The sequence below is a fragment of the Quercus robur genome, chromosome 9 (genome assembly GCF_932294415.1).
Source record: "Quercus robur chromosome 9, dhQueRobu3.1, whole genome shotgun sequence".
NCBI classification, from domain to species: Eukaryota; Viridiplantae; Streptophyta; class Magnoliopsida; order Fagales; family Fagaceae; genus Quercus; species Quercus robur.
In genome coordinates this window covers 41,261,538-41,282,127 of record NC_065542.1, presented here as the reverse complement: position 1 = coordinate 41,282,127, position 20,590 = coordinate 41,261,538, and the positions used below count along the sequence as shown (strand labels likewise).

At 35.3% G+C, this 20,590-nt stretch overlaps 1 protein-coding gene across 2 annotated transcripts; it reads right to left on the bottom strand.

Annotated features, from left to right (window-relative positions):
- Positions 1–732: 732 nt before the first annotated feature.
- LOC126698400 (autophagy-related protein 9) lies at positions 733–12,760 on the bottom strand. Of its 2 annotated transcripts, XM_050395586.1 has the most exons (11): positions 12,430–12,760; positions 11,904–11,975; positions 8,876–9,552; positions 8,411–8,731; positions 7,833–8,055; positions 6,023–6,205; positions 5,696–5,902; positions 2,780–2,857; positions 2,624–2,694; positions 2,387–2,497; positions 733–1,847 (listed from the first exon to the last, which is right to left on the bottom strand). In XM_050395586.1, exons 3-11 carry the CDS (start codon positions 9,454–9,456, stop codon positions 1,037–1,039), a joined length of 2,586 nt encoding a protein of 861 aa, XP_050251543.1. In that variant the 5' UTR covers positions 9,457–9,552; positions 11,904–11,975; positions 12,430–12,760; the 3' UTR covers positions 733–1,036. The 2 variants fall into 2 exon arrangements, with proteins under 2 accessions (XP_050251543.1, XP_050251544.1); XM_050395587.1 differs by lacking the exon at positions 11,904–11,975.
- Between the last annotated feature and the right edge of the window lie 7,830 nt (positions 12,761–20,590).

Sequence of the window (20,590 nt, the reverse complement as noted above, 5' to 3'; positions counted from 1 at the left end):
CTCACAATCAAAACCATATCACCATAAAAATCTAGAAAATCAGAAATGGGATCAACCACCATCATGCCCACCTCTTGTAAAGTTATAATCCATCAAACCAAAACATTGCCATCTATTTCCAACACTTTAGCTATAGGGATTGATTGTAACAAAATCAAAGTCTCCCCCATCTCTTTCTTTGCTAATAACCTTTTCAATCAAGATTGTCCTTTACTTTTCTAAAGAAGGGTCGTGAATGAATAGCTCACTGTTGTAACAGAAGTAACAACTCGCAAGAAAGATCTATGAAAGCTATAAAAGTAAAAGAACAAAGTATATATTGGTTCAAAATTCAAATAAACTCACAGACTTCAAACACGGAACAAAGAGAGTAATTCAGCCTACCAAATCAACCTTGACAATGTGAAATTGAACTCACCATTTGAAAACTGCCATAGAACGCCAATATGTTTCAACAAAGAAGGAAAAACAGAAGGATTATATATATATAGAGACACACTAAGCATTTTCTATAAATACCATAATAAGCTAATTGCCCCTGGTATTCTCACTCTTAAATTCATTCTTAGGATTTTCCTACCATAGTTCGACTCCTAGGAACTCTACGTCTATAATTATAGAATACCAAATAATTTCTGAAAGCAAAGCTATCCTCAAACTTAATACTGCCCTCACAAATTACAATCAGGTAAAACACCCATTTTCTCGTGCACAAGGACAGACATCAATAGGTGCTCAAAATGCCCAGGAACCACACTATTAAATTCATATACGGGTTAAAATATAACCCAATGTAGTCTATTAGAATAATTTGTTTATAGTTTTTTACAATTTTGGAAGGATTCTGGTGACACTTTGGAACTAGTTAACCTTCCAGATCAACCTTGAGGCCTATTCAGAAACTAACCCCATAATGAATTTATATACAACAAAGAATACATAGTTTCCTTTACACAACCAAAAGAGATATCACCATCAGTGTAATGGAAACCCATGTGCATTCCAATTATTAGAACCTTAGGAGGGAACAAACAGATCACCCTATGCTTGTGTCTGGATTTATTCTTGGAGTTTCCGGAGGTCTACTATATATATCATCAAAATGAAGATTGAATTCTCCTGCCTCTAAGTCATCCATATAAGTGGTTCGGGATAATTTGTTATCATCCCTCCAGTGCAAGTTCTCATGATCGTTTGAGCTTCTTTCTGACAAATTATCATAATAATTAGCTGGAGTGTGCTGATTGAAATCTGGAGGCTCCAGAAAACTTGTTTGGGGCTGTGTTCCATGTGGACCACTTCTATCCCACCAATGGCTCCTTGTAGGGTTTACCAAATTGCTAGAATCATGATGCCGTAGTACACTATCCCGGAAGAAAGGAGATGATGTAGAAGCCCTCAGATGAGATTGAGTTCGATCCCCAAACTGGTCACCCCAGTATTCTGCGTACCTCGGTTCATTTGGAGTCAAGTTGGATGGCATCCAATAATCTCCAGGATGTTGCTCAGTAGCTTCAAAAGGTTCTAGTGGACCATCTCTGGAGCTACCAGTCACGTGGTTAGGTTGTGAGGTATAATACCAATCAAGAAGATACGGATGATTCTTTTGATCTGCATCAATTAGCCACAGCGGACTCAACCTATAGCCATTTCCGGGACTATTATGTGGAAAGTTGGGTCTGTCTCCATGGCCTCTAAAAATGGGGCTCCCTCGCCACATTCTTGAAGGAGAATATGCCTGTCTATTTCCCTGTCCTTGCAGCCTTTGCTCCCTGAAAGTTCTAAGATTTGACAGGAACTGGTTTCCCAGGGCATTTGGTTCCCACGAAGGGTAGCTACTCTGAAAGCTGCAACCAGGACAGGAAGAGTGAAAAATGAGCAGGAGTAGGAAATAATAACTTGAAAACATAACTTGAAAACTGCATTGTCACTCAACAATGCACCATGATAACCACAACTTCATAAATTACACATGGAAGTGACTGCTGCTATATTCCAACGTCTAGCTTACTATCATAACCATTCCCCCACTCATCATCTTCCTTCATGCTATGATTAATTGGGTTTCTGATTCTTTTTTTTCTTTTTTTTTTACTTACCAAAAAATAAATCATAAAACCCAATTAATCATAGACATGAAATTTTGGATTCTCTAGTTCAAAACCGAGGAAGAAAAGGAAATGGAGATAGAGATGAAAGAAGGAATCATAGTTACAGCAGTACTGGGGCTTGCAGCGTTGTTGAGGTTTAATCTCATTTGTCAAATTTATATTTAAAAGGGAACGGAGAAAGAGAGAGAGTTAAAAGACAGTGACAACTGCACAGAGAATATTCTTGGCTTTTTTATCAATCCAACAGAGAAACATAGATACGTATACGATCATACCTCAAAAATGATTTCTCCATCTTCCCTTGGGAACTCCTCTCAGTGCGAGGTGCATTGTATGGTGAACCATAATTGCTATTGCCATGCTTTTGAAAGTCAAAGACGCTGAAACTGTCAAAAGATCAGGAAAGAGAAAGAAAAGCGTATCTTGTCAATGTTGAGAACCAAAAAAATAAAAGATAAATAAAGCCTCAAGATCGTTAGTGCCAAAATGCCAAATCAAAACAGAGGAACAACCTGCAGACATGACCAACACCTTCAACATTCACTGTAAAATCTGCAATGAACTGCAATATGTCATCCACACGCTGCAACATATATATGCAGAACAAGTCAGTTCAAAAACTAACATTTATGGTGCAGAAGTAAAATGATATAAGGAACTGAGACAACCTTTGGGACCACAAACATTAGTAGATATGGAGTGAGGAAAATTGAGGCCATCTCCTCAAGTAGCATAATTATAGTGTACTGCATCAGAGAGAGGGAGGGAGTTTCATGAGTACAGAAATAGTTAAAAATCCTTTTTTCTAATAAACAATGAATATTATCTTTGGTTTGCCAACTTGAAGCTCATAAAATCTTATTCTTCTTTTTCTTTTTTCTTTTTTCTTTTTTCTTTTCTCAATCCATCCAGGAATCATAATTTCTGAGAAAGGCAATGATGGCTCCAACCAGAGGGCCCCTGGTTCTGTAAAAGGAAATAAGGAGTTGCAGAACTTAGTCTCTTCTGTTAGTTATGATGCTTGGTTGTTATTGGGTAGTCCGGGAGTATACTCCCTCCCTCTCACATAGAGGTGAGTCCCACCTAGCACGAAACTCACCCCTATGTGAGAGGGAGGGAGTATACTCCTGGACTACCCACTAATTTTCCTATAATGCTCAGATGGAGCAGGGCAGTGGTAGAGAGGAAAATAAAAAGATTTCTGGTTTGTTGCTTTGTCCAAAATGAAGCTGAAGATGATTCTACAAAATGTTAAAGGGGTACATAATACAGAACAAAGATTAGTGGTGAAAAATATGTTAAGGAATGGAAGGAGGACGTGGTTTGTCTTCAAGAAACCAATAGTGAGAAATTTCCATGGGACTCACCCCTATGTGAGAGGGAGGGAGTATACTCCCAGAGTATCCAATAATTTTCCTATAATGCTCAGATTATGCAGGGCAGCGGCAGAGGGGAAAATAAAAAGATTTCTGGTTTGTTGCTTTGTCCAAAATGAAGCTGAAGATGATTCTACAAAATGTTAAAGGGGTACATAATACAGAACAAAGATTAGTGGTGAAAAATATGTTAAGGAATGGAAGGAGGACGTGGTTTGTCTTCAAGAAACCAATAGTGAGAAATTTCCATGGGACTCACCCCTATGTGAGAGGGAGGGAGTATACTCCCGGAGTATCCAATAATTTTCCTATATTGCTCAGATTATGCAGGGCAGCGGCAGAGGGGAAAATAAAAAGATTTCTGGTTTGTTGCTTTGTCCAAAATGAAGCTGAAGATGATTCTACAAAATGTTAAAAGGGGTAAATAATACAGAACAAAGATTAGTGGTGAAAAATATGTTAAGGAATGGAAGGAGGATGTGGTTTGTCTTCAAGAAACCAATAGTGAGAAATTTCCAAGAATATGGTTAGAAGTTTGTGGAGGGGTCCTTATATGGATTGGGTAAATTGTGAAGCCAATGTGACTGCAGGCAGCACTCCTTTAATGTGGGATCAAAAGGTTGTGGAGAAGATAAAGTTCTGATAGGGAATTTTTCAGTGCTTTGCTTGTTCAAAATGTTGACAATTATTTAGTTTGGGTATTAGGTGGGGTGCATTGCCCAAATAATGATTAAGTGAGAACTGGTTTGTGGGAAGAAATGCAAAAAAGGTAAAGATAGATGGAGGGTGCAGTGGTGCCGAACAAGGGACTTTAAAGTGATGCAGTTTCTTGGTGAGAGATTTGCTGTGACAAATTTAAAGTAGCTATGGTAGAATTTTCAGATTTTTCACTTGAAGGTGACTCATATACTTGGTCAAATAACCAAGATCAGCCTTCATGTCTCACGTAAACAGATTCTTAGCTTCTGTTGGATGGGAAGAACAATTTTCAGATGATGTACAACTTCTTCCTACACCTGTTTCTAATCATTCCCTGATCCTCCTTTGATTGTGGAGGACTGAAAAGGGGTAAGAGCAAATTTAGGTTCAAAAATATGTGGCCCAAGGAGGGTTTCATGGAAAATGTTCAAAAATGATGGAATAACTATGAAGTTCAAGGACAGCCAAGCTTTGTGTCGGCCAAGAAGTTGAAAGCCCCTCAAAGAGGATTTGAAGATTTGGAACGAAGAAATGCTTAGGGATCAGAATATAAAGGGCTTTTGACCAATTAGCTTGATTGTGGAGGACTTTTGATCGATTCTAGATTTGGTATTTATCATTAATGAGAGTCTAGATGGCAGATTATAGTGGTGGCATTTGCAAGCTTGACAGAGAAGAAATATGATCAGGTAAACTGGTATTGCCACATTTATTTGGTAGGTTGATAGATTCAGATTTGGTAAGACTTTTTGCCAGGACGTGGTAGCTGATTCGCCCTAGCATCCCAAGGAATGGAGTCGTACGCCTTGCAAATATCTAACTTGGCACAAAACTTAGGAGCTCCTTTGTCTCTCTGTGAAAGTTACGGACCAGTTCGTGAGCCAGAAGAATGTTTTCGCTGATACTCCTCTGCCTTTAACGAGGTATCTTTACCGCCTCCTGTGAAGAGTGAAAACCCCCCTCTTTTGGAGAGATGGAAGAAATGGGTTTTCTTGCACATCTAAGACTCTAAGTTAGACTTCCCATATCAGTGAAAGTCACTCCATCTGTTTTAATTATTTCAAAAGTTTTAATGGCAGAGGCCACGGGATCTATCATCACCTATGTTCTTTTTTTGGGGGGGGGAAGGGGGGGGGGGGGGGGGGGGGGGGGGGGTGATTACTTTAAGTTTTTTAGAAGAGCTGTTGACTGTTGAGGGCAAGCTCCTAGCAGGAATTTAGGTTGGTGACGGAACCAAAGGTAAAATGATGATATCACACATATTGTTTGAGGACAACACTATCCTTTTTTGTGATGATTATGCTGGACAACTTCTTAACATTATATCAATTATCCTTTAGAATGTAATTCTTTTGAGGAATTCTATACATATTGCTTAAATGTATTGCCTTCTTCTTCATCTAATAAATTATTATTTACCACCGCTGGGGGATTTTTTTTTTTTTTTTTGGTGGGGGGGTGGGGGGGTTGGTTGAGGAAGAAGTATAAGAAAGAGATAAGCATGACTACCTTGAATAGGGTTTCAAACTCCATGCGGACCTTCTCAGTATTTTCTTTGCTACGCCATCTCCTTGGCATATAATGTGTATGTTGGACCACCATAGACATTTCTCCCTCAGGATCATGGACTAGAAGCTCATCTGTAACAGCAGACCGGCTTATAGCTGTAATAGCTCCAAAAACAGCAGCATACCAAATCAAGTTGCGACCAAATATCTGCATGTTTAAAAGAGAGACAAAAATGAACAAATAAATAAATAATAACAGCTATGATTATCAAAATTTTAACATAAGGTCTATTACACCATCAAAGTAAAAGATGTAAGAATTTAGTACATGGCCCTCTAGCAGTGACTCCTCCAGAAATGCAATGATTATCAAAATTGCAGCAAAGCCGCCAGATACAAAGGAGATGAACTTTGCAATAATAGAAATAATAGGAGAAGGAAATTGCTTGAGATAATTAGACGCATGCTCTACACTGCTGCTATTGATTCGGTGTTTGAACAAATGGTCCACCTGTTACATGTACAAAAAAGAAAAAAAAGATAGTAATCACTTAAATAGTGCAAAAACAAAAAGTGATACACATTAAATACGATAATCATATGTTAGCAATGACAACCAGGGCAACAAGAAGAACGTGTTGCAAAACCTAAACATCAGAATATCTCAAACACGTGCAGTGAACTTAATATCGACTGCTGGAGAGCCAAGTATATCGCTTATCATTAAGAAGGAAGATTCCCACTACGTGATAAAGAGAAATTTCAACAACAAAGAAAAGAATTAGAGAGTATACATATTGTGGAAAGTTTAAGTGTGTTGATGCATCTGCCACTGATCAACCCTCCATGATGCATGAAGTGGAAAGCTTGTTACAATGATGCTCTCCATGGATTAAGACAGTGATATTGTTTGCAAAACTTTTTCACCCATTGATTTATCATTCTAGACAAATTTTATGATATGGAGGAACACAAAACTTCTCTGTTCATAGTATTAACAAAGGTTCTTCTAGCATTGGTACAAGTGCAAGAGTTTTAAATTCTTATCCATATACACTTCAAAAGCAAGGTAAAGTTTCTCCAACCAAGAGAGAATGATGCAAGAAGCATAAAGACTTTTTTTTTTTTAATTTAGTTTCACTTAAATTTAGTAGTCAACTTTTTTTTTCTTCTATTGGTCCATTGAATTTTATTTGTTAATTAGGTTATTATTATTATATTTTATGTTTTAATTAATTTCTTAAAATCAAGGTTATTTTCGTAAATCAATGATTTGAATTTGACCCAAGTAAATAGGATTAAAGTTTAGTCGTAGTAGTCAATATAAGCATGCAATTGTACCCTAATACAGAGAATTTTGCTTGAGTAACAAATATGTTTGTTGGAAATTTTTGCTTCAATAGCTTAATACTGATTCCAAGCAACCCAAAGCAAAAAATTCACAATTTTTGTTTCTCTCACTTGATAATAATTCAAAGCAAGCCTAAGTGTTGATTCTTAAGTGTATTTTTATTTTTCTATTCTTGTGTTTATTCTCGAATTCCTTGAGAATTGAGAATTGAGAATTTTTTCCTGCATCACCTTTGGTAAATTTTGGTATAAGAGCTTGATGTTTCAACATTACAAGTCAGTCAAGTGAGCCTGCATATATCCTATAAATTATCTTCATAATTCCCATTGTGACCTCTGTTTTTAATTTAACTGTCATCCCTGACCCTGTGCCACCTGGTCAGACTAATGGAACCCACATGATAGGCATCCGAACTTCCTATACAGAAAATTTTGCCTAAGAATTCTCTTTGAAAGCTTTGCAGCATGATACATTCAGTACAAGTCACAATTTATAGCAAAAAAAATCACACAGATTCTCTAAGCAAATAATAATAAATAAATAAAACAACAAAGCTGTGGTAATGATTAGAGTTTTATTATTTGAATCACTATTCATTCCCATCATTATAGCATTCTTTTCTTTGGTTAAAGGACAAGATTCTAATGTCATTCACATAAAAAAGTTGCTGTCAATAAAAGATGTAATAGACAGACAAAGATAACAAGCATACTGAATCATACCCATATTTTAAGCACAGGTAAAATTTTGGATGATCTTGATAAAAGAGCAATAAAATAATAATTACCTCATTGTATTGCCTAAAAAGCCACTTTGACAAAGTAGACCACCTTCGAGATAATGCAATGCTTGGATGATGATAGAACTGTTCAGCATGCCGCAGGAAGAGAAACACTAACATGAATATGGCAATAAATGGAGAAAGAAGAAGCATTGCAAGCCCAACAACCTTCAGCCTTCTCTTTAATGTCATAGGATTAGATATAAAGTCCCTTTTCACACAGAAGTTTCTGCAGAAAGAGAACATTCAAATTATGGAATCATCATAGATCATGGAAAGCATAGAGGATCATCAGCATTCTGTCATGCACCTTTTCAAATGAAGCCACCAGATAAATTTAGCAACTTTTACAATTAATGCATGATGCATCAGACTGGTTGAATAATTTAAAAAAATATATTGTAATATGTTTCCAAAAAAGAGAGGGAAAACTGTTTTCCTTGCACTCATTGCAGAAGTTAACAAGGTAGATCATGCTGAATATGTAAGTATGAAATTGAATATACACATCTCATGTGAATATATGTTCAAGACTTTTATCAAAGTCAGTTATTCATGCTTTATATGCAACATATGTTACATACCGATCAAACATGCTCTGCAGGATGCACCAATTTAAGGCCCACTCAAGGGTCTTTGTCAGTATCAAACGATGTTGTCTTCCATCTGAGCCAATTTTGACCATTGGCCCAACACCAGGAACCCACTGGGAGACTGGGAATGCAAGCACCCCCTTGTTGAGCATTCCAATCAAGTAGTTCTCCTTGCGCATCAATCGCATCACAATATCATGAGCAGAGAGATCCTTAACCACACAAAGCTGCTGTGAACTTTGCAGTCGAACAACCTTTTCAAGAATTGTTGCCCATGGCATTGTTTTGATTTCATCGTCCGTAACATGGAGACTGCAAGAAGAGAATTACCTTGCTTATTGTAATGTAATGATGAAGTTAACAAAAAACCAAAAACAAAGACACTTTAGGCAAAAGACAAAAGAATGCTTTTAAGCCATTCAATGTTTATATAGATAAAATTATTCTCAGTCTTACTTGTTGCAATAAAAGTGACGAATCCCCAGAGTGTCCTTCAATTGAGCAAAAAACCTCAAAAAACAAAAGATCCAATAAATGGATAATAACCCTAAATATCCAACAATGATAGCTCTGGTGAGTGTTAGAGGGGTTAATGGGTGTTGATGAAGAGCTTCCTTAACAAGATCACAGGGCTTATTTTTAGATTCAATGGCATCCATCCCACACTTCGCATTCCAAAGAAAATTCCAATCAACTACTAATAAGAAGAATCCAGAGTAAACAATGACAAAGGCTAGCATTAGAAGCTCAAATATCCATTTTATAATGATTGACCGAAGCCCTTTCTGAGAATAGTAGCTGTAAAGCCTTTCAAAGAACAGGTCCAAATCAGCAATCGGTTCCACATTCAAACTCTCACCATAAAGAAGCCCCGAAGGGCTCTCACTTCCAGGACTTGGTGGTACCCTTCCATAGTCAGACAATTCAATTTCAGGAGGCACATCCTTAAGCAAGCTTTCTGCCAAAGATGATTCACCACGCCGTTTCCATTTGAATATACTGAGAGGATTTGCACCGTTTGGCCCACTGAACATCATTCACAAAGACTGACAGTAGGCAAATACAGCCTGTCCATTCCCCGAACCAATTAAAACTATTAAGGAAATTTTCTGTAAAGAATGCCAAATTAGCCCCTGTGATCATGAATTAAAATCATTTACATGTCAGCAAAAACTAAGAAAACTAGTAACAACAATACCAGGAAGATCCACAATAAACATGCACTAAAATCAGTTGATAAAATCAGTCAAATGATGGTAATCCATAATAATTAGATGACAAATTCATCCCAAATTATGTCTAAATCGTGAAGAATTTAGTTACTTTGGATAACAACCAAAATTTATAAACTTCACAAGACATAGGAAGAAAAATCTAAGCCATTGAACTTGTATATATATGTTACATAGAACTCAGGAAAGTCAATGGTATTAACCTGGCACTTGTAATAAGAATTAGAATATTGCATTTCTTTTTCTTTTGCATAAGAATCATAAGATGTAATTTTAATCATAAGATATAATTTTAACACCTTTAAGATAGAGGAAGGGAGAGATGGTAGGGAAGAACTTAAAGGAGATGTAGCTCAGATGGTAGAGTGCTCACTTAGCATGCAAGAGGTACGGGGATCAATACCCCACATCTCCATTTATAATGACAAGTTATCTTTTACTTATCCAAATATATATATAGACACACACCAAGGCCTGCCTGTAATTATGATGGATATATGACCCTAACTTATCAAATTTAATAACAAAAGGAAAGGAAGCGACACATGGCTGTTTTTTCTTATTTGTGAGTCACAAGATATATTTCTTTCTTTTTTTTCTTTTGAGCTGTGTTAGAAATCCTAATCTACCCCCTATCTACCCTATAATGCTTCCCCTTAGATTGAAACTGTAATCCCCCACTCCCCTGAGCCAATGAGCTCTTACTCAATTGACACCAAATAAGGTGGAGGGTGAGGCCATGGATTCAAGACCCACTTAGATGTTTGTGTAAGATACCAATAAAATTAAATTTTAAAAAGAAAGGAAAAAAAAAGTCACAATATAACATAAGAGAGGCCATCTTTTCACCATAAAGAGCAATAAAAGGATTCAGGATACAACAAGGCAACATATAAGCAATCTAGAATATAGCATGCATTTTAGATACCTAATCTCACAAAGTATCTCACAACCTTTAGAAACTGATAAAGACTTGTATTATAATAAAAAGGATAAGGAGACACATTGAAGCATAAGCCATTGAACTACCAGTAATTAATAGTATGTATGACTAACACAAAAGCAAAGAATGCAAGTGTCAGAAAAAAAAATATATAAAGAGGGGAAAATCATATATATCTGGCTGCATCGTATCAAAAGGTTCATATTCTAAAAAAATGCAATGCTGAGGAACATTTGTAGTAGATCTTTAGTATAATAGACCTTTTTTCCTTTTTATAGGAAAATGTAATTCAGTGGATACCTTTTCATTAAGTGTAGTTCTTTATCAAAGATCATATCCCAAATTGGTACTAATCTTGGACAAAAATAAGCATCCAAAATTCAACAAAACCTTATTTAGTGCCACTAACAAATTGGATTTCCTCTACCAATCCGGCAAACGTAGCAATACAAAGATGTAAATTAAGGGTAAGTTTGTTCATCAAGAGAACAGGAAATATACTAAAATTAAAGTTAAGTAATACGAAAGAGTGATGCCTTCTAATTTATTCTATGAGACAATACACAGCATCTTTCCGAGTTAGATTTGGTTTACCACAAAGGAGCAAATACAATATCTCCATGAAGAGAGAAAGAGAGGCAAGAAACTGCTATAATGTCATGCCCAAAAAGGATGAGGATCTGGAGATAGATGAATTCCAAAATAGAATCGCAATGTATACTTCCCAAAACATGCAGCCAGTCAAATTAAAAAATTTTTAAATAAAATAAAAAAATAAAAAGATGCTTTCACACGAGTTCCCATTCAGCTCTATATCATTAGTAGCCCTTAGGCTCACTGGAACAATTTATCAATGCAGAAGGGATTTCTTCATTGGAAGTTGGAACACAGGTTCACAGCTAGTACATCATATTACCATTACAAGCACTTCAATCCGCAGCCCAAATAGAAACATATATGATTTTATTATGCTTGAAGAATGCTAGTCTTAACTTCTTAATTTAAAATATCAGTATATGAAACACATAACCTTACATCATTACCTAACTGTCCCTAAACCGACCCCCACTAACTGAAAAAAAAAAAATCCTTTTGAGACTATGACTGCACAGGACGTAACAAGGCAAAGTGAAAATATGGCTTCCTTATGAAACAGAATGAAGTCCAAATACTAAGAACAAGCTAATATTTGAACAGGCACATTAACATGATGAATTGAAACACACTACATTTCACCAAACTTTTGTGTGGAAGAAATTTATAAGAACTAAGAAGCATATTAAAAAAATAATAATAATAATTCACTAACCAGTAGATATAAACTAGACAATGCAATGACTCAAATTTGAGTTTCGCAGAAAAGCCAATTCAATCAGAACCTCTACAAAAAATAAAATCAGTTATAGAGTTAGAACCCAAGCGAAATATAGAAATAAAACAGAACCCAGATAATCTTTTAGCATATAAATAAACATATATACCAATTCCCAATTGGGTAATCACAGGAAAGTACAAAAATTACAACTTTTCTACAACAACATACCAACATAATCCAAAAACTAGACCAATCTTACTCTATGATTGTTTCCTTGACACTTTTTAAGCGCAATTAGCTAGAAAGGAGCTGGGTTTTGTAACTAGGAGCCAAACAGAAATACACATATAAATGCAAAATTACAAAAAGCACTTCAAAGTTCAAACCCATAAAAAATAAAAATAACCACGAATTTTCAGAGATAAAGTTAACAGTTATAATATTAGATTGCACAACATGATAGGTTAAAAGAACCGTACAACAAGTATAACTAAATTTGCTGCAGAAAACAAAAAATTACCTGAGACCCACGAAAGAATAAGAGTAACCAGACCAAGAGAGCAACAAATAAAGGAGATTAAGTGAATTTAAACGGTACCCAGAAAAGAATTTGGTGCAAAAACAACGAAAATCAATGAATTTCAAAGGTTGATTTGAGAAAGACGAAGCAACAAGGTATTGATTCAAGCAGAGAAGAAACCGAAGAGAGACAGAGAAGAGGAGAGGTTTGTTTGGTTGCGTGGAAGAAAGAGGAATTTTGTTGAATTTTTTTTTTTTTTTTTAAATGATGAGAAACATGGAGTCCCGGTGTGCGTGTGTGTTTTGTCTTTTTTTATGTGCTTTCGTTTGGGTCTCTCTTTCGGTGTTTGTGTTGAGAAAAGGAGACGTGAAGTTGGGGTAAATACTAACACATTTTACATGGTACATTCTCCCAAGACACTCTTTCAAATAAAAATAAAACACAACAAAATAAGAACTCTTTAAAGTTCTTATCAAAAAAGAAAAGAACTCTTTAAAGTTTAAACTACCTCAATCTTTTCTTTTCTTTATCTCCTTTTAGCTTTTATTAAGGTTTCTCCAAAACCAAAAATAAAATAGCTTTTATTAAGGAAATAAAACTATAAAAAAAATAAATAAATTTCTGATTTACATTCCATATAAGTGTCTAATTTGGCCATCTGTCTATATGGTCTTTCATCCTACATTCTTTTCCTATTATTTGTGAGTTTCACGAGTCTTTTATTTATTTTATTTAGTTTTTATCTTTTAAATTTAAAAATGTTCGAGATGTAAGCTTGGTAACATATCATAATTATTTTTTAAAAAACAGTTTGAGAACTGTTACATCTACAACATTTTCACAACAAATATGAAATGATAAGTTATTATTAATTATAAGTTAAACTTACAATTAAAATTACTTTTTTTACCTACCAATATCTGCTAGTAAAAATATGTCATTTAGTATTTGATGTGAAAATATTGTGAACATAACATTTTTCTTTAAGTTTTATCTACCGTATTTTCAATAAATAAAAAATTCAATAAAAAGCTAAATAAATTGTTTCAAAACAAACACTAAAATGAAAGCTTTTCCCAAGAAAAAATTAAATGTTGTACTTGTGTTTGGACGAATTTTTAATCTTTTTCCATAATGAAATATTTTTAAAAATATTTGTATTAAGATTTATTTTCATCAATTTATTTTATTTAACAAACAAGATGGATAAAAATATAATGTCCTAAAATGATGGAATTTTATTTTTAAAACTTGTTGTGGGGGCCCAAGGACCAAGGAATGGATCATTGAGCTGTTATCATTATTATTAAGGCATCATAAGCCCGAAGAGGGAATCCACTCGAGGAGGAGTAGAGACAAAGGACTTTTGGGAGATTCAATTGGGAAGGACAAGGTGTGGAGAGAGAATCATGGAGGGTAAGGGAAGTTTTCAATGAGAAGTAGCTTACTGCCTCTGCATTAAATGGCTGGCAACAGCTTTATCAGCTGCATTGATAAGGAAATGACCTGAACAGTGGAGTTCACAGCTAAGTAGCTCCTTTTACTACCTTCATCAGAAGTTTAAGAGGGCAGGTGTCATGATGAGAATTTGGGTAGGTGGAGATGAGGGGCCAAGATGTGAAATGCTGAGAAGTATACAAGGGAAGGGAAATTCCAGATGAGAGGGATCCAAAAAAGAAGTATCGGAGAGGGAGGAATTAGAACAAGAACATTAAGAGAAGAACATGAACAGAGTATCATTCTGTGTAAGAATTGCCTCCTCGGGCAAGCTTGTGATAAGCCTTATATACACATCAACTTTGATTCGTAGCTATTCTCCCCTATTTTTGTCCTCGAGCTAAGCCCCCTCCTTTTTTGTTTAACCCACTCTCTTACAAATATCTATTGATTTGAGCCTAGTTAAACTGCACCATCCTCACTATTCTAAGTGGGCTTGGGCTGTTTGATGTTTGTATCCTTACACTTGTATATGGTTGTAAATGTATATATATCAACTAATTGTGGTGATTTATTATAAGTTGTGACAATAATTTTCTTTTTTTGTAATCTTTTTTAAAATTGTAAATTAATTAATTCAAGGTCAAATTAAATAAGTTCCCAAAAAGAAAAAGAAAAAAAGTCCAGCTAATTAGCAATTTAGCCTCATTGTTTATTAAAATCTGAATAATGTTATAGATACAAACTATTTTACAAACTGCTGATGTGGTGAGTGATTATTGATAAATAAAAAAGCGATATTAATAGTGAATCTATATGAAAACCAATAAAAAGTTGATCACATCAATATTTTGTAAAAATATTGTATCTTAATACAATATTGTCATATGTGTTCATAAAAAGTTTAAAGTTTTTAGGTAAATAATAATAATAATTAATGAGATTAAAAATGGGCCCTGTCGGCTCCTCATGTCCATATTTATCTCCTTCTCAAAAACAAAAAAGAGTCCATAGTTATCCGGAATTTGGGTCAGTTGGGCCGTAGTGATATTTTCTGCTAACCGCACTCGAATACATTTTTCTGGACCTCAAGTTGTTATAACTTCTTTCTCAAAAAAAAAAAAAAAAAAAAAAAAAAAGTTTGTTATAACTTCATTTGGGTCCGTATATTTTTAAACTTGTTGTCATCTTAGATTTTTTTTTTTTTCATCCTGTTACAAATCCCAGTCAAACCTACTCTACTCATAAACTTGATCATCGGATTAAAATATTGTAACACCCTTGTAATAAGTTAATCACAATTTTCACCTATATAGTTTGTTACTTTCTTCTCCTATAATACAACAACAATAAAAGTATAGTCCCAAAATTTATGGAGTCCGCTGTAAAACCTCAACTGATTGGTTAGAGATGGTCATATTTTTTTGAGAAGTGCTACGTCCACAATATTTTCACAACAAATCACATATGGTAAGTTGTTATTGAGTCAAATTTAAATTCACAATTTAAATTACTTTTTTGCCAATCCATAACAGCCTATCACTTAAATTACTTTTTTCTTCTATTTTATTTTATCTGAAATTTTACTCTCTGTTATTTCCTTAATTGACATATCTTTTTTGTACTACTTTTACCAATATTATTTTGTGTTATCCTCTACTTTTTTTCTTTTCTTCTCCCATAATAATTGGTTAAAAGGTGATGTAGTGGTTTAAAGACTGTTTAGATGTGTATGTAACTTATCAACAAATAGAAAAGTTAAAATTTAAATGGGTACAAAACCTTAGGTAACCTAAGTGCACTTTGACATAACTTAGAAATTAAATATTATTTTAAGAAGCATGTTGACCATTTACTTAAGTAAAACTTGGATCCAAGGAATTTAAGTAGGTATAATTAGCATTCTGAGTTAAATATATATATATATATATATATATTTTGGATAAATTCGATAGTTACAATAAAGGAGAGGATGGAGGCTGGAATCTTAGATTTTTTCATTGGAAACATTAAGGTGTGTCAATCAATTAAGCTATAAGGCTCTTGGCGAGTCAAATAAATAAGTGAAATTACTAATTGAGTAGGCTATTTTTTTTATAGACCAAAAAACCTAACTCTTACTCTTTTAAACATAACATTTTGTGTGGGTTCCAGTTAACTTAACTGGTAAAGTCTCTAATGGTTGAATAAGAAATTCGGGGTTCAATCCCCGCCTATACCAAAAATCAATTGATGTCTTAGTTTGATGGTAAAAAGTTATTATCAAGAGTGAACGTCATAGGTTGAAATTCTCTCAAAAAAAAGCATGACACTTTTTCTAATCTCCTCCTTTTCATTAAGCGACCACTCCACCCAACCTCCTTCTCTTTCTTCCTCCTCTCCCAAGAGTTGTCTTCTTAATTTCTAGTTTTGGGTCCAATTCCCCAAGTTTGCTACACCTAGTGGTGATTAATAAAAATTTAGGAGGAAAGAGCTCCTAATATTTGATCAAGCAAGGTTGAAGTCTAATTCAATATTTGACATGTATCTTTATTTATTTATTGGAAGACATGTGTCCAGCATTCTTCAAACACTTTTTCATTCATTTGGTTTGGGTGTGTGTAATTCTAGTATTCCACACACAAGATAATTACAGAAAGGAATAACTAAGAAACTTTTGGTCCTTGATGTGGATGGCAATATCTTTAGACTGGGAATCACGAAGGTAGAGATTTGACTATGTAGAGAGAGAAATTTTGGTAAGTATTAATCACACCAAACCAAAGTAATTGTAAACTATAAGGGTACATTTGGTAAACTGTAATAGGCACTGTAATATAATAGTTATTTCAAGGTTTAGCTATTCGGTAATTTGGTTATGTTTTTATTATAGGGAATAGTCATTCCTTATGAATAGCTATGGGTGGCAATTTGTGTTCGCTAGTTGGGTTTGTACTGTGTCGAGCCATGAGTACTCGACTATATGGATTGACCCAAACCCAACTTGTTTAGTAAACGTGTCAAGAGTCCTTAACCCTAACCCTAACCCAACCCGACATGTTTAACCTATTTAATTAACAAGTCATGTAAAATTTAATACAAATGACCTATTTAATAACCTATTTGATTAATAGGTCATACTTGACCTGAATAACCTATTATCAATTTCTATATATCTAAAATTAAAATACAATTACAATCATAAATATAATAATAAACATATAATTACAACAAAAAATTAAACAATAATAACAAAATTTAATACCTTTATAACCTAAACGAGTCAAACGGGTTTACATGTTGAACACAAACACGACACATTTATTAAACGGGTTAGCCATGCCAACTAGAATATGACCCGAACCCATTTAACCTCAACTCATGACCTATTTATAAATGGTTTAGTCGTGTCGGGTTTGCGAGTCGTGTCGAATTTTGTCATCCTTCAGAATAGCTATTCTTTAAAATGAGGAATAACTAAAATGGTTGTAATAGTTATTCCTTAGTAGATGTAATAGTTTCTTAAATTAATATATTTCCAAATAAACAAACTTTCCATATGTATATAACAACTATGAAAATAAAAAATATCCAAAAAATAACCAATATCTCTCTCAAGTTTAAAAAAATATTGTTTTTTAGAAAATATAATTGTATGAGTAAGATATTTCCTAAAATATATCTTAAGTTTGATTCTAATGTTACAACTCACAAGTCACAACCAAACTTATGAATAAGTTTAGTTATTTCATTACAACACATTTTATTCTTGGTAATAAAGACTGTTGATACCTACTTTGGCAAGGAGACCCAATAATAGGACGAAGTCCAACAAGATGGGAGGGAATAAAAAAGAAGAATTAGTAAAATGAGAAGAAAATCATTAAGCCCGAATGGCAAAAATAATGGTTCATAGGCCTATAAAATAGTGAAAGGGCCTCAAAGAAAGCAAGCGGGCCCAAAGGAGGCCGAAGAAAGAAGTAGTAAACCCATGAGCATTATAAGAAATTGAAAGCAAGCAATTCTTGGTAATAAAGACTGTTGATACCCACTTTAGCAAAGAGGCCCAATAATAGGACGAAGCCCAACAATATGGGAGGGAATAAGAAAGAAGAATTAACAAAGTGAGAAGAAAATCATTAAGCCCGAATGGCAGAAATAATGGTCCATAGGCCTGTAAAATAGTAAAAAGGGTCTCAAAGAAAGCAAGCGGGCCCAAAGGAGACCGAAGAAAGAAGTAGTAAACCCATGGACCTTATAAGAAATTGAAAGCAAGTAAAAATGGGCCGAAAGAGCCCTGAAGAAGAAACTAAGTAAATGGGGTTAGTGGAAAAGCTTATAAACCTCGAAAGTAAAGAATATGGTAATTTGGGCTGAGGAAGCCCAAAAGACTTAGCAAAAGCTCATGGGAATGAAGGATTGGAATGGGTTAGGGAAACTTGAGGAAATGAAACAGGTCGAGCATGCCCAAAGGAATAAAATGGGCCAAGGAAGCCCAAAACAGTGTGAGTACAAGCCCAATGATAGTACTGGGCTACTGGAACTAAGCAAAAGGAAAGTGTACAGCAGGCCCAAAAGAGGCCCATCAAGCACAAGTCAAATGATAACATGGCAAAAACAACGAGACGACATGGCAAAGGTGTCGGCCGACCCACAAAGAGATATGGGTTGGATTAAAGAAGGAAAGGCCTATGCCCAAGCAAGACCCAGCCCAGGGAGGAGGCAAGATATAAAGAATGAAAATCCAGTGACTCATCCACTCCACAAGAGGTCAAGAGTGAGTAGCAAAACGTGCAGCAAAGGCCAGACAAGGCCCTAGGTCATGGCAAACGCATGAACAACAGACAAGCTATGGACACACATGGAAGTGGAGCATGCACAAGGATCAGGCACTACCCATTTTTACCCAGCCAATACAGTAGTGGTGGGCCATAGGTCAAAGGTAAAAGAGGGTATGTTTTGGCGGTGGGGAGAAGGGAAAAGCCTATTCTAGGATTCCCGCTCAAGCTCTTTTGGGGGAAATATTCTGCTGGGATGACATACCACCCAAAAGATGGAAAGATGAACTTAATCACTAGGTGCATGCCATAGGGGTTAGTAAGAGAGAATGTCTACCCTTATTCAGATGGGAATGCCACGGAAAGCAAGAAAGAAAAATAAAACTCTTTTGTCAATAAATGGAATGTAGCACGGCCAGCACAGGTAAGTGGTGATAGCTAGGTAGCCGACATATCAGTGGGTGGTCTGGGAATGACACCTATATCAAGACAAAAGCAGTCAAAGGGTAAAATAGTAAAAACTCATCATGGGAGGTAGTATAAAAAGGACCTTAGCCGTGCATAGTGGGGACAACGGAGGAGAACAAAAGAAGGGGGAAGGAAAACACAAGAGATAAAACAAGAGAAAAATAAGTAAGAAAAGGAGTGAAAGATAAGAGAGAAAATAGGAAACTTAGAAAGGAAAAAGGAATCAAAAAGGAAAAATAGAGAGTGAGCAAGAGTATGATGGTGGGCATGGACCAATAGATTATTCCCTTCTCTCCCTCTAATAGCCTGTTTTCTAGTAAGGATTAAGGAATTCGAGGATAAGCCATTTAGGCCCATTTTCTCAAAGTGAGCAATTTCTGTGGTGAGACTTCCCTGTGAAATTGCCCGCATTGAAAAATGGTTCTCTTCCTAGACTTGGCCCCGTTGAGCAATCAAGCATAGGAGACTAATCTTTCTTCCTGTTATTGATCAAGCATTAATATTATTTCCTTTTCTTTTTATTGTTGTTATTATCTCATTTCTGCCACATTTATATCACTGTATTATTTCCACCTTTACTAAGAAAATGATTTAGTTTTCTTGTTTTTTGGCTGGTAGTAAACATATTCTTCTTATTTTTGTCATATTACACCTGTCTGCCATAAATTTTTTGTAACAGCATCCTATGTCGTGGGCATGTGTCCAAGATCCCAACAAAGGGGTTCTAGATTATGCACAAGCTGTCTTGGGGTGTGTTGCAATCAAGCTAGTCCCGACTCTTCTACCCCAGAACCATTCAGCCGTAACATGGCAGGAGACAGTCTAGCCTAGAGTTGCAAAAAAAGGCCCACCACAAAGACTACTATTCCTAAGTAATATAAGCTCTTATAGAACCTTCTTGGTTTGGGAGGGCTTGAGGATAATTTTCTCTAGGAAACATACATGGACTCCCTAATAATGGCTATGGCCACCCTCGATATTATTCAACTCGTCCGTTGGACGTTTGCCTCTTACACTCCTCCTTATTGAGATTTTAGCTTCAATACAATTAGGTACAAGTTGAATCGTATCAAATGTGGCCATGGCCATTATTGGGGAGTCCAAATACAGTTCCTAGAGAAAATTATCCTATAAGTTCTCCCAATCCAAGAAGGTTCTATTGGAAGGGCACCTTGAACGATTATAGAAGTAGGTGGCTTCCATATTGTTAAATATATTATTAGCAACACGATGTGTTATACTATGTTGTATATACTAGAGTGGATGCGGAAGGAGAAGCATAGAATAGGATTCTGAGAACACGAGGGTTACGTGGTTCAGCCTTGTCAGCCTACATCCACGAAAGAATCCCTTAAGGGCTACATCTTTATTATGTAAAAGTGTAGTACAATAACTTGTGTTACAATGAACTCTAACATGAGTATATATAGGCAACTAAACCCTAGACTACTAGTATAAGCAAGAGTGGGCTTGGGCCTATTACATTGGGCTAATATGTC